This window comes from Crocodylus porosus, unplaced genomic scaffold, assembly GCF_001723895.1.
Source record: "Crocodylus porosus isolate Cpor-Errol unplaced genomic scaffold, CroPor_comp1, whole genome shotgun sequence".
NCBI classification, from domain to species: domain Eukaryota; kingdom Metazoa; phylum Chordata; order Crocodylia; family Crocodylidae; genus Crocodylus; species Crocodylus porosus.
This window is the reverse complement of record NW_017728920.1, coordinates 8,271,003-8,285,661: the sequence shown is the minus strand read 5'-3', so window position 1 is coordinate 8,285,661 and position 14,659 is coordinate 8,271,003. Positions and strand designations below refer to the sequence as shown.

The 14,659-nt window shown below is 40.2% G+C and overlaps 1 protein-coding gene across 2 annotated transcripts; it reads right to left on the bottom strand.

Annotated features, from left to right (window-relative positions):
* Positions 1–255: 255 nt before the first annotated feature.
* LOC109312492 (steroidogenic acute regulatory protein, mitochondrial-like) lies at positions 256–14,434 on the bottom strand. Of its 2 annotated transcripts, XM_019538552.1 has the most exons (7): positions 12,634–14,434; positions 10,252–10,374; positions 8,901–9,046; positions 7,843–8,001; positions 4,876–5,060; positions 3,853–3,946; positions 256–3,158 (listed from the first exon to the last, which is right to left on the bottom strand). In XM_019538552.1, the coding sequence occupies exons 1-7, from the start codon at positions 12,695–12,697 to the stop codon at positions 3,057–3,059; spliced, it is 873 nt and encodes a 290-aa protein (XP_019394097.1). In that variant the 5' UTR covers positions 12,698–14,434; the 3' UTR covers positions 256–3,056. The 2 variants fall into 2 exon arrangements, with proteins under 2 accessions (XP_019394097.1, XP_019394096.1); XM_019538551.1 differs by lacking the exon at positions 12,634–14,434 and having other exon boundaries at positions 10,252–11,355.
* Between the last annotated feature and the right edge of the window lie 225 nt (positions 14,435–14,659).

The window sequence follows — 14,659 nt, the reverse complement described above, 5'->3', positions numbered from 1 at the left end:
TCTGTAACCTATTGCAATCAAGCTTTGCTCTGTTCCTCCTTGGAGAAGATTGTATGTTGCAGCTGATGCTTAACAGGTTGGGTGGTGCTAAGGACTTGGGATGGTTTCCTATCTCCTCCTGGGCTGATGAACACGTCAAATCATTCCTGTGCTGTAACCTTGTCCAGTGTTATAATGTATAAAGTTTTGTACATATGAGATTCAGAGCTTTTTAATTTTTAATATTTATTAATTTGTTGGGTTCTTCTTTTTTTGAACTCTAACAATGTAAAAAATCCACACAACCCCCCTCTTTTCTGTTGGTTTATTTTTGAGGGTGGGAGGGAAATATATCATGTAAGTACCAAGATCTGTGCGTGGTTATTGTATGCTGGGTGGAGAGGTTGCAGGGGCCCTGGACAGGACCCTTACATAATTATCTTCTTGTATATTATCCAGTGGAGGATAAATGTGCAGGAAGTGGCTTTCACTCTGAGCTCCAAAAGAATGATAAGGAAAAGAGTGGGGAGGGGAGGGAAGGAATAAAGGGAGAAGTCATATTGTTAGAAGAAATAAAAGTCCAGCTATAAAGATGCATTGCACCTCTTTCTAGCATATAAGACCCTTGCATGGAAGATGCTCTGATCCTGATTCTCCACTGCCTTGTGTCTGTGTAAAGTGCATCTGATGAGTATTCTGATAGTGGTTCCTCTGCCTGCATAACATACACGTGCTATACAGGCATCTGGGACTAAAGGCCCAGGCCTTGGGGGTGAGAAGCAGCATGATTAGTACCTTTTTTCTTGTCAAAGGTTGGTTTCTACCTACATTTTTGAGATCAGTGCTTCAAAGCATGTGGAGATGTCACGGCTGCAGGGTTTCAGTGAGACATCAAACTGAGAACCAAGCCTCCGAATAAATTTGAAAACTGCAGTATAACAAGAAACAGAGCTACCAAAAAGCTGGAGCAACAGAGGGACTTAGGGTTCAGTGGAATGTATCATCTAAAGATTAAGCCTTTGTCCGTATTGGGGATTATGTTCACCAAACCTTCCTGCTCTCCCACCCCCCAAACTGGGGTATAAATGAGAGGCACATTCCATTAGTCCTGGGCATAGGGAGACCACACATTGTTTCTTTATTTTACTTCAACTAGTAATGTTTGTATGCAGCTGGCAGATTCTTACCAAGACTTATAGCCATTGTGATGGTATTCCTGCTCAAAAATAAGACATGCAAAAAAACATGCAAACTGATAAATTAGCAGTCACGCTGAAATGGCTATAATAGTGCCATTTCCCACAGCCTAGAAGGATTCAGATTTACTATTGCAATGTTTGTTTTTAACTATGCTTTGCTGTTTTGTGCAGATTCATCCTGTTAAGCAAAATATTAATTTAACTAAGCAACACTATTTCTAAAACAGGCACCCTGGTGAGAAAGCCAAGGCAATTGTTCACGTTGCTTTTTAGCTACTATTTTGAAGTAGCTAGTAGGGTTTATTCTACTTGTAAAGATGTGGTCAGATAATTACCAGGAAATCCCACTACATAGGTACCTGGTGACCTGAACTCCACTCTTACACAAATTAGGTAGTCAGTGGAACACCTTGATGGAATTGAAGCATCTCTAGATTTGCGTGCAGCATCCCCACTTTTCTCTCTGCACTGTAATTCCCTGAACTCTGCTGTGGTAGACAGAAAGGGTTGTTTTTCAGCCATTCAATTGACCTAACTTCAAGAATTTAAAAGCTCTCAAAAGGGAGGATAATCCTTTTGAATAATTGTTACTTGATCATGTTTCAACTAAGGTTTGCCAACACTGAGACACTCAGGATACTTGATCTGAATGTACTAAAAATGTGGTTCTAAGGGGATTAGCCGCTCCATGGACACTTACTTGAAATGAGGAGGCCTTGCTAAGACATCATTTACTTTTAAAGAAAATGTAATGAAGTTGAATTAAGAATACTTTCAATTTGAATAAGTATGTCCACAAAGAGGTTTAATGCAGTTTAATCTATTTGAAAAGTTAATTTGGATAATTTTTCTTAAGTTCTTAAGTTTCTTACGCAAGCCACTGGACTTCATCTTGGCCAACCAACAGATTGCTAAAGTGGCTTTAGATATGTTATTCTACATCCTCCTGTGGGCTTTCCAATTGTATTAAGCCAAACTGAGAGCCAGCATAAAATGAAAATACCCCTTTCTGCCCATCAAAACAGGGCCTCAGACTGGTGAGGTAAGTGTCCTTAACTATCTGTGATTCTGTCAAAATACAGAAAAATAAAACAGTTTAGTCTTTTTAAAGAAACTGTGACTGACAAATAAATCCAGAAACAAAACCAGAGTCTGTGTTTACAAATGATGACAGTGTAAATAATGAGAACAATAACTGGAAACATTGAAACAGAGGGAAAGTATGGAATGGAAGCTTATATGAAAAAGTATTAAATGTGTTTGACGTGCTGTCCCTTCTACAATGGGTCAGTACAGCAAGAGATGATGTTTCACAAGAGGGGGCCAGACACCATCATTAATATCAGCAGTGGTGAGCTGACAGGCAGGGATATCAGTTAGGGTTCCTGAACACATCCTCTATAATTTGATTAGAACATGCCACTTCAGTACTTTAACAGCAGAAACTGCTTTGATAGCATTTCCCCGCTTCCAATCAGGACAGACCACGCTGGTAATTGAGCTCCCTTTTGCTTTCCAAATTGCCCATGTTCACTGCAGAGGCTGGGGGACTACAGAAGTTTGTTGCTGGCAGAATGGCCCGGCCAAATTCTTGCAAGAAAAGTAGTGGAGGAGACTGTTATAAGTAGAGAGGCACAAAGTAAACTGTTGGATATGAGCTGTGCTATCAGCTGAAAGCCAAACCCCAGAGATGAGTCCTTTCCAAACACTGGGATGTTCGTCACCGGGTTCAGAGTTCTGCACCTCAGCTGTCATGCCTGCATGACTGTAGCAGCAAGAGAACACCATGGATACCCTTCTCTTTCACCATGCTTTCTGATAGTTCCTTCTCCTCTTACAGCACCATAGTACCATGGTGGAGTCCATCCTCCTGGAAGCTCAGGGCCATGCTGAGATGGAGAGATGCTGGCGGAGGTGTTTGATAAAATCTGCTTGTGACTGTGGCAGGACATAATTGATAACAGACTTGGGGATCCATCCCTTTGAGAAAAAAACAAAACAGTGTCACCTTTAAATAAGCAAGGCTGAAAATTTCAGTGGCAAGGGGTTGAGCCTCGCTTCATTTCAGGAATGGCTGTAGTGAATCAATTGCTATGGAAAGCGGGTGCTGGATTTTACAGCCTGATGCCCTCTTTGGACAATACACCTGGTGTAGAAGGACCCTTTTCCTAGATGCTGAACCAGCTTGGTCCCACCTTTGCAGCAGCACCCAGGGCAACCATACAAACATGGACCAGAGGAGGGAGGGAAAGGGAGCTGGGATCAGACCTCTTCTCCAAGAGCAAATCTGCAAAACAGCAAATCTGAAGAACAAAGCTGCAATCTCTCTTCCCTCATCTCCTTCTCCTGTGTCAGTCCAGAGTTGGACCTTCCACAAAGGGCAAACCTCTGGGCCAGATTATATCGGAGAAAAGTGTGCTATGCTCCTTGCTAGGCCGCCTGAGGGCATAACCAGCCTTGCTATCTACTGTTGTTAGTGGGATGCCTCACTGAGACATCTGACACCTGAGGTAACTAACTGCCTGGGCATTAGTCATGACAATCCATTCTCCAGTTCCCAGAAATCATTGCTTCAATGTCTTCCTCATCTTGCACTTCTCTCTCCCGATAAGTACCATGTAGTACCTTATATCTTATAAGCTTCATCAGTCTTAGGTAAGAGACTTGAACTTACCTTAAGGTCCATGCTCAAGAGCCAGGTGAAGCGGGTCTGCATTGGGTTCTCTTCCAGTGGTTGCAGAACGATGCAGCTGAGCGTGGCCTCAGCCCTGGTGGTTGGAGGGAGACAATGGAATTTAGATAATTTCCTGTGAGAGCCTGGACCTTCTGATGGCTACAGTGAAGCACCTCTAACCAACTCCAGAGTGGCACTAGTTAAGCTGGTCACTCTGTATTACTCCCTTCCAGCCCCTATGAAACTATGAAATGACCTATGTTCTTCATGACACTCCTTCTCAATCTAGTAAGATACTTTGGGATTAATTAAGTAAAAATTGATTAAAATACATTTCTGGAAATCTAAAAACAGTTTGGCTGGCCACTGAATTGAACATGTACCTGTTCTCAACCTTAGCAAGCTTCTCATCTCACTAGTCACATTACTGTAATCTGCCACTGATGTCTGTGTGGACAGAACTCTGCATCTTTGCTACAAATGGGACCCTGCATGGGTTCAGGAGGATGCTTGTACAGCTATCATAATAACTTCAGGCCCCTACTTTTATGTGAATTTCATGTTCATGACAAATGAGAGGCTGGATCAATTGTACAGGTTAGAAAACAGACTCAGCAGGATACATCTGTCCCAATCTGCACCAAATTTCTCTTCCTGTCCTGTCCTTGCCACCAAAATGCTGAATTCCTGAACTCAGTATCTTCAGGCCTATCTCAAATTTAGGCTGCTTTTGTCTTGAGGCCTGGGTCTGTTATGGGCACACATGAGAACAGGGCTTCTGATTGCCTTGGCAAAATAAGAGGAAAGGTCTGTTTTTTAACACTGAAACTACCTTGCAATGGTTGGATTTAAACTTTTTAGAAAAGTCTTTTGTCTGTGACCTTAAATGTATGTCGCATGTGCTTGCATTTTACTGACATTTCATGCCCAAAGCTCTGTAGGGAAGATGCATCTCTTGCATGCTCAGTGTTTTTACTGAATAGTGGAGGCACACATCCCTATTACCATTCATTCAGTCTTTACCTGACTCGCTCCTCTTGCAATGGGATAAGCTCCGAGTAGGCCGCAGTGCCAACCAAATACACTGCTGTCTCTTGCTTCCAGCAGCGCCGTATGTTGACAAAGTCCCTTTGGCCAACAAGGTTCCCGGGGCTCTGACTTGCAATTTCATGAGTCAACAGGGTGTCCTTCCCAATTCTTTGTAGAATCTGGAGCCAGAACAAAACACAAAGAGCTGGAGGGAAACTTGTAAATCAAAAAATGCAAACACCATGCAATCTAGGAGAAAATGGTACCCCATGAACAACAGTCCAGGAACCCATTAGTTATTTTTTTCTCTTAATGTCACTTCCTGTAGCACATTTCCTAACAGCCACCCATGTATCAGAAACAAATGCTCATTCTCTTTGACTACACCTTTCCACAGCTGCGTGATGTCACTCTTACCTCTCTGTGATGCAGATGTGGAATGTTTTAATCTTTCCTCCTATTCTTTTCTAAAGTTGCAGAAATCCAAGGCTATATATAAAATGGTGAAGGCTGGACTTTATTTCCTATTTTTTCCTTCCTTGTCTACACCAAATTGACTGTGTAACTGGGATAGTATTACCCAGTCTCAAACAAGGCAGTGTAGGGGTTAATACCATCTTCCTCAGTAAAGGAAAAAGGGCAGCTGCAAACTCCAAATGCAGGCCTGACAGGGTACTTGATTATCCAGCTGTGAATAATTAAATAATCTTCCCAGCACACTATAAAGAAGGAGGTGCTCCCAAGCATCTGGGTTTGCTGGTATTAGAGGAGTTATGTGCTCTAGAGGCTCTGAGAAGTGTTTGGTACCTCATTGATCAAGGAAGAAATGTGATTAGCTAGCACAATGTTAGGGCTTGGGCAGCCAGTTTAGATACATCTATCATGATATCATTTCATTTAAAGGAAGCAAAGGAATGTTTTTAATATCAAATAGCAGTAGATGAGTGGAAACAAGCTGAAGTGGATAGAGTGTACTGTGCAACTGCAGTGACCTGCTTGGAAGATAGCTAGGAATATGACGTGCGCTGTAAGGGGAAAGCTGTTTATAAGGATTCCTGATTAGTAACCTGATAAGCTCAGGAGATGACAAATTAGAGGGCAAATCAAAAAAATCCCAAAGGGTTCATTCTAGACTAAAATGCACTCAAACCCTAGCCCTAGTGCATGGACTTCTGTGCCTTCCACAAAATCCATTCTCAGTGCTTTGCCTCTCTCACACATTATGGCATTGCTAGTACTGTGCTCTCAAGATAACTGAACATTCATAGAAAATGTCCCAGGGTATGAATGGTAGTGCTGTGGTCTCTATTAGCCAGCTGGGACATACTGCAGCAGGTTTGACTATTCATCCTCTCTAAATGGAGATTGACCTCCTTGGTCTTTGAGGTTCATCTCAGAAGACTATTACATTTGAGGCTGCTGGAGAAAAGTGGCCAGGTTGTCTGTATTCCAAGCTGAAGACAACTTTAAAAGTCTTGGTTGTATAGTCAGAGTCATCCTCCAAGGGACTGTCAGTACTTTAAAAGTGCTTTCCCAGTATGACTGTGAACTTTGGGATTTACACAGCAGAGTCTTTGTGATGCACCTCCTTGCATACATTGGTTCCCTTAGTTAATTAGCATCCGAATTAGTTGATGGTTGGGCTACTTGATGACCATAAATAAATATTGCCATTATGCTGTCTATGTAGGCAACTGACAAGTTGCAGATCATGACAGCATCTTCCTTCCATATACAAATAATCCTGTTTTCCTTGATAGGATACAAATAAACTAACTGTTTATCACATGCAGCAGGGGGATGACCCCCCTCATTCTCTATGAAAGCCATTACTGTTCTCACAAACCCTTCATTAATTTACTTGACCATGATGAATATAGTAATATTAGTTTCCTACAGTGAGGAATTATTTAGTTATTCTAGTATCCAATATAAAAAAAGTTTTCTTAAGCTTATTCTCATGCAAACTTTCCTCTCTATCAAAATTCTATGCCTGGGTAATAGTTCAATGCCTTTTCTGAATTTATTTTCCCATCAGGGCTCTCTCAAAGGTACAGTAGGTGTATGCATCAAGCTTCACTTCACTTCAGTTTCTAAGTGGCTTGACTCCATCTTCAGAATTTCTTTAATGGCTTTTCTATCCCTGTGACATCGTCATTCTGCAGCACAGAAAAATCTTAGAAACCAAGCACCACTGAAAAAAGAACTACAGACAAGCCATATGACTGTTTAAGGAGGTGTGGTAAAATGCATCTTCTTTCTGTGAGATTATATCCTGACCAGTTGGGGGAATGATGCCTATTGTTAATACACCTGTTTTTAAATTTGTCTGCAGGATCAATTGGATCCTATCTAGTTTCATATTATCCTTGGTGTGTGGTGTATTTAACCAAAGGCAAATTCTCTTAGTACTCAACAGTCAGCATTGCCTGCCTGTGGATTGCTGAGTGAAGCTTTCAGTGGTCCTTTTGTGTCACAAGGCTCTCAGTGGCTCAGAAATGACCTACCTGAGAGACAGCTGCTTCCCTCATGACATACTGCACAGCTGAGCTGAAGCCCTGCTGACTTCTACCTCAAGGTGCTGGAGCCCACATGGTTTTAGAATACGCTGCCCAGTGCCTGGAAATAGTCCAGCCTGATGAGCTTTAGGATGTACTGCAAAGCTTATCTTTTTAATCCGGCACTGAAAGTGGATTGGAGGGGTTGAGGAGGAGGCTGCAAGGAATGGCGGAGAAGAGGAGACCTGAGCTGGTGGATGTACCTGGTTTACTGGTGGAAAGTTTTCACTTCAGTTATATTCAAGTACCAGTTTGGTTGACTTCAAATTGTAGCAAGGACTGCAAGAACATTATTATAAATATGAGTAAATACACACAGATAGAAGGTTTGGGGTTGGCTTTTTGAACCGGTGAATGAGAAGAACGAAGACTGTACAAAAGATGGATCCATCTCTCCATTTACCTTGACTTGACTGAGAGTAGGGTTCCACTCAGGCATTCGCTCCAGGCTCTCAAACAGCTCATGGTACAATTGGTCCATTGGAACAGCCAACACCCCGTCCATTCGGAAGACTTTGCCAAGCTGTGGGATGACTGTACTCAGCACTGCATCTCCATTTCCCTGGCAAGAAAGACAGCATAATGCTGTGATCCTAATAAAAAGAATGTAGGTAGAGACACTACAAGAAAATAAGAGATCTCAGGACTCAAGTATGATGTTTAACATGCTCCCCATCAGATCATTCACAGAAGAGCACCAAATTACTCACTGAGAAGCCTTTTAAATAAATGATGTGGGTCCTTTCTTTAATCACTCTTTGCTTTATAGCTGCAGATCATTACGCTTAAATCATGTCATTGGTATTTTTTTTTAATATTCACCACTAGGGATTCATTCAGTCCAGCTACCTTAAACTGTTCTATCAAAGATTTTAATAAACACACACACAAATAACAAAATCAAAACACATCAGTGCTTTAGTGTCTGTTAATTTAGTACCATCAACATTAACTTTCCTTGTACATGATTGCCTGGCCTTTCCCTTCAGAGCCTTTTCATCTTGTCTCTTTATTTAATGAATTTGTGGGCATGTGCTTAACACTGTTTCTTGGAAGATGCATCTGTTTCCTTATGTGTTCAGTGTAACATAGAACAATTTTTTTAAACACTCATTATTTACCCACACTTGAGATCCTTCACACACATCATCTACCCTGACAATTACACCCTCACTTAAGCACAGCTTTTGCCCTATCAAATTTAGATGTGATCTTTTCCATGAACATACACATGGAAATGCCACAGACATTTTGATCTCTCTTTCCAGTTGCTCTTTCAGTACTGGACCTGTGGTCTTGAAGGGCTTCTGCGGTGGAAGCATTGCTGAAGATGATCTTAAAAATAGTAATGGGAAGTGACTGAAGCTGATTCCATCTAGCCTGCCCCCTCACTCAAGGTTTTCTTAATCAGAAAAGTGTTTTGGACTACAGTAGCAAAGGTAACAAATGCTAGGACTTTACCTGCTTTGTTTCCATCTGCCAACCATTTTGCTGCTGCAATATCTCCATTGCCCTGTGCAGGGTAACTTCTCCTTGATTCACATAAGACAGCTCTGTGCTTGAAAACCAGTCAGAGCTGATGCCAGTGCCAAATTCTTGAGTCCCAGCTGCAGGATTAACAACAAAGGAATTATTCATGAATGCTGAAAATCATCCTTATTTTTGTCTATATGCCATTAGATAGTAGTTATCTGTGGTCTTCATTTGCTTACATATAGGATTACATCATGCCCTAAAGATAGAAAGGGATCAAAACTGGAATTGCTCAGCTCTAGTTCAGCTTGATAAAGTAGATCAGAATCAGATACTGTATGTGACATTTTTCACACATTGAGGAAATCTGTATCTTTGGTTGCAGCCATCTGCAGTTTAACATACTGATAATCATCCTGTTGCTAGCTTAGGTTTTTAGGTCTGTTTTGATATTATTAGAAGGCTGTAAGTCATGGTCATGACACCACAGCTGTAGAATAAGACATTTTTAAAGACTGTGAAAAAAAGATTTTGTCACTTTTTTAGCAATAGCATTGACAATATCCAAATAAATGGACATCAACAATATACTGAATGACTTAGTCACCTCAGCATCATCCCATCATTCCACAACAAAATTGAACTTTGTGGACATAAAATTGCTCGGTACAAAAAACAAAACAAAAACACCTTAAGTCAAAGCAAATGCTCCTTTTACAGCAGCTTTGATTGGACAAAATGTCTCAAAAGGATGCATCTACATCTGTTTCCACCATGTTGAAAAATGCTTCTAAGTATGATATATAAACACAGTTTCAGTCGATACAGCTGTGTTAGGCAGTGTGGATGAGGTTACATTTGGTAAAAGTAGCTAAAAACCACCCCCAGTGCTTAGTTAGTTGTGTGAAATAACTGAAAAGTATTCTTGAAAGCAATGTTTTTAATATGGCCTCCCAACAACAATAAGGTAGAAATGTAATGTAGTTATATAGGTGCTTTTTATCAGCTTTACGTATATACACCATATTTCACATCAAGCAAGGGCTCTAAAGAACGAGGAAAACAGAGTCCTTCTTTAAATCACTTGGTAATTTATTTATGCCAAAAGACACCATATACATAACAAAGCACTGTAAAATGGACTTTACTTAAAGGCTTTGGACTTCATTTCTGATAGGTTCGTTTGGTCTGCCCTACGAAAATCTCAGGATCACGGTTACTACAAAAATTTGTGACTGATGGCCAATATTGAGACTGCTATAAATTATCAAGACTTGCAATATGGAGCAACCCCTGGGAATAGGAATGATCCCATAGAAGTGATAAACAGAACCCTTACCAGTATCTTTCCACATTAACCTCTGAACATAGCCAGGAAGTTTAGAAGGAAGACAATGAGATCCTTTTAACATAATTCCTTGCAGGTCATGCCCAATAGCTGCCATAGCTGTTTTTTTCAGGCCTACAAGAGACAAACGGCAACACACTCTGAAAGCTGTTAAATGCACCACATTCAGCAGGAAGGCACATTGGCTTGGTGACTGATGTGGAGTTCTGCAAGTGAAAACAATACTGATCAACGGCATTCGCTAACTGACTGATGGACTGATCTTGGGCAAGTCATTTGTTTGCCTTAGGCCTTAGTGCTTTGACAAAAATGAATATTGATTCATGCATGAGAAACACCATGGGTGTGATTTGTTATTTTGTTCTGGCCATGGGAGAGTAGCAGGTACTATTTTGAAAGGGGGAGAAGTTGATGAATTCCAGTTACCAAGGTGGTTGAAATGGTGTCAACGTTTCTCAGTGAAGAGAGATGTAAATCTTTGACCAAAAAATAATTTAAAAAAAAAAATCTGTTTTGTGACCAGCTTTATCTATTTCTTTTGGGAAAATACTGAGTATCAGATGTTGCGACATTTTAAAATGAAAATGTCCCCACATTTGCAGTTGGCCCATGTGGTACTTCTCTGAGTAATGTGCAGTCAAATATAGGACAAAGGCTCAAAGACTACAAAACAATTATTTAGCATCTTAATACAATACTGTGGGATTTCTTCTTTGGGGTAAAAGGTTATTTCTATAATCTCAACTCTTCAGGCTACTTTATCTATGTTTACAAATAACTTTCAACAGTAAAAGTGAGGAGAACATGCAGGAATTTGAGAAGTGTCATCCTACAAAGTATGGGAATTGCTCTGACAATATTTTTAATGACAAGAAACTGCCAGTAATTTGCACATGTAGATCAGATTGATAGATTCATATGATTTAAGGCTAGAAGAGACTATTATAATGATCTACTCTGACCTCTGACATAGCAGAGAACCTCTTCTAATAATTTTTGCATCAAGCCCATAATTTCTATTTGAACTTAACACATCTTTCAGAAAGACATCCAGTCATGATTCAAAGTGATAGAGAATCCACCATAGTTTTTATCATTCCAGGTTATCTACTGATACACAGACACAGGCTTTCAGCTCTCCTCCTGATAATTGACTGGAAAGGCAATGTCTTTCTCTACATCTGAATTAAGTGCAGATGGATTCCCTAGGACTATTGCAGGCAAGTCCTAAACTGGTCTTCCTTGTCCACTGAAATCCCTTTCCACTGACCAAAAAAAAAAATCATTACATTTTTCTAAAAAAAATGCATTATTCCATAGGTGTCAAGAATATACAGAAATATATTCAGTGGGCAATGGAAAGGAGTGTGACTTTTTCAGTATATCTGAAGTTTACTTCTCTTTAATATAAAGTAATGAAAGCTGCAGTATATAATATTTATCACATTAAATAGTATCTATCTTCAGTTATTGCATCATATTTCACTGAGTTTCCTCACTTCACTACAGTACTGCCTTGCTGCCTTGTTCTTCACCTAACCTATTAATCACTGTCTATTAACCTAGTAACTTTTCCCTCAAAATACATCCTCTTCTGGTATGCTGCTATAACATGCTGCACTTACTTCAAAGTGGAGCAGTAGCTCTGCAGAACAGTGCAACATGTTACCTTGCACTAAGGAAAATCAAAAGCCTGGGCATCTTGGTGTACTGTCCCTTGCAACAATTGTTAGACTTGAAAGGATTTGTTTTCTGTTGATGAATTTCAGCAGATGCTGATATTTATTTTCCAACATTTTTAAGTTAATTTTTTGTACCAGAAGATATTTCTTGCTTCCCCAGCAAAAGACTACCTGTTGTTTATTGTACATATAATGACTGTAGAAGTCATGATTCAGAACAGATTCAGGAATGAAAGGTTCCTCAGCTGATCTAAATGGTATTGACTAGGAATTTGATTCCGTATGGTTTTCAACTTTATCTCAGTATACGTATCCATGTTTTATGATCTAATTTATATGTCAGATTTTGTGTAGAGGAAAAGATCAATTACTAACATCTGCAGATTAAAATTTAATCCTTCCTAAGTATGAAATAGCAAAAGAAGAATATGCAGGCTACAGAATTGTCAGCATGTTTATAAATATACGACTCTGGCATGTATGATATATACCCACTGTCTATACAGTGATGACTGCTGCCATTTTCTACAAGGCTGAGATATTCCAGTCTGCTTGACACAAATTGCTGTGGTGGCCTTGTACAATCATTCAGAAAAGGACAATAATTATTCCCTGTTGACACTTTAAAAGGAGGTATCTTTTACTGTATATTGTATGCTCTGTTTAATAGAAAAAGATGAGTTCTACTTACCAGTTATCCTTCGAAGGTGCTCATGTGAGATCCCACAGCACAGTTTGAATGTTGCAGGCAGCATGGTCTGGGGATGTCAGTTGCCTTCTGTGTTCAGTGCAAAAGCTGACCGTGGCACTAGTTCATGCCTTTATAGCGTTAGTGAAGGACAACACCTGATGATATGGACCATGCTTTCTGATAGCAGCTGGGAATGAAGAGTATCCAAGGACAAAGCAAACAAAGGGAGGGGAGAAGCAGAGGGAGGAACTCCTTATCCACATAAGTGAAAATTTGCTGCTTTTGCACATTTCTTTTTTGAGATTTAATAAAAATTAACCCTTGCCCATAGTTTGGATGGTTGCTGTATTCTAAGATGACATCAATCAGGTACAGATATATTTTTTTAAAACTCCTGACACTTTGTTGGTCTCTCTGAACAAACTACAACATACGGTGGAGAGAAGCCACAGCCATTCTGAAGTGAGACATTGCATTAAAGTCAGCCTGAATGATACCCATGTGCCTTGTCAGCTGCTTGTAAACATCTTATTGATTTTTACTTTGTAAGGCACTTGGCCCTTCACCCCCCTCTACCTGAAGAATCTGATGCTTCTCCTCTGCTTATTGCTGTACTGGCTAACTTCATGTAGGAATTGCAAGCCCTTTTTCACTGTGGCCATACAGGCTTTGTGAACAGAATGAAATGGTTTTGTTTTTAAAAGACATATGAATTTAATCCCAGGCCTATTAACTGCTGTAGTGTAGACTGGATGCTTACTGATGCCCTATTGAAAATGGGAAATGATGCCTTCCCCGTTAGGTGTTGCTCATATACCAGTCACTAAACACTGGATTGCCTCTAAATAGTGGTTTGTCTAGGATGGTACCTGTTCTCTGACATCTGTCCATAGTAGAACTCATGATGTTGCAGTTGTAACCAGTGATGTTGTCATTACTTACGTTACATCTGTAGAATACTTAAATTTGCTAAGGAATCAGCCATTTGGCATGTCTGAGTAAATGGAGGGTCATGCAGCCTTTTTGACCATGGCAAGATAACACCAGATATAATTGGATTGTTAGGAGGATTTATAATTGGCTATGTATATTTTGGCTTCTACAGGGGCCAATCAAGTGAGCAGCTTTTGTAACTCCTGGCTACAGTTTCTGTGTCTTGGTGAGTCATGGGCTGCCTCTCCCTTCTTGCTTGCTATAGTTAACAGTTTCCTGTGCCTTACCCCTTTCCTATCAGGATGTGTGGTACCATTATGATGAGGACAGTAAATGTAAGCATTTATTATATGTTTCTGGGGGCTTTCCTATATAAGGTCTGATTCTGGTTAAAAGAGATAGTTAAGTGGGGTGGTTCTTGAGCTCCTTTGGTACCAGGAAAGTATAAAACATTGGAGGAAATTCAGAGGCATAAATAAAAAAAATTAAGGGGCTGGAGAATTTATAAGAGAGTCACATTTTAAAGAGAGAGGTTGGATCCAATATACATGGATACAGTGTATGTATATTGAGGGCAAAATGTCTCTTTGATCTTTGTTTTCTGCCAGCACGTTTTCACTGCTCTGCTTGTATTTCTGAAAGGGGCATGTGTGTGCTGTTCATAAATCAGTCAGCGTCAAAGAAGTCTGCTCCATCATCCAGCGTCTGAGTACTAATTGCTCAGCCTTGCATTACACGATCCTCTGTACAACACAACACCATGTCAGTGTCTCTCTTGAAGGTAGCTTTCATTGGCTTTTTGACTATGGAAAAATACTAAAGCAAATTCTTCTGTTGCAAAGAACTTAGGCCACAGCAGAGAGCAGTGTTTTTCACACTATGGATTCCTATTTGAAATCTCAGGTTTATCTTGTGAATCATGTGCCCTTTCCCAGACAAACATAACAATAACATTTACAAGCCACTTGAACAAAACACAGAATTTCAAAAGCTTTAGCTGTTAACAAGGATAACTGGGAATGTTCAGTTAGTCTTGGAGGTGCCCCATTCTTTCATGTGGACCTGCAGGATTTCTTGAGACGACAGCACCAGC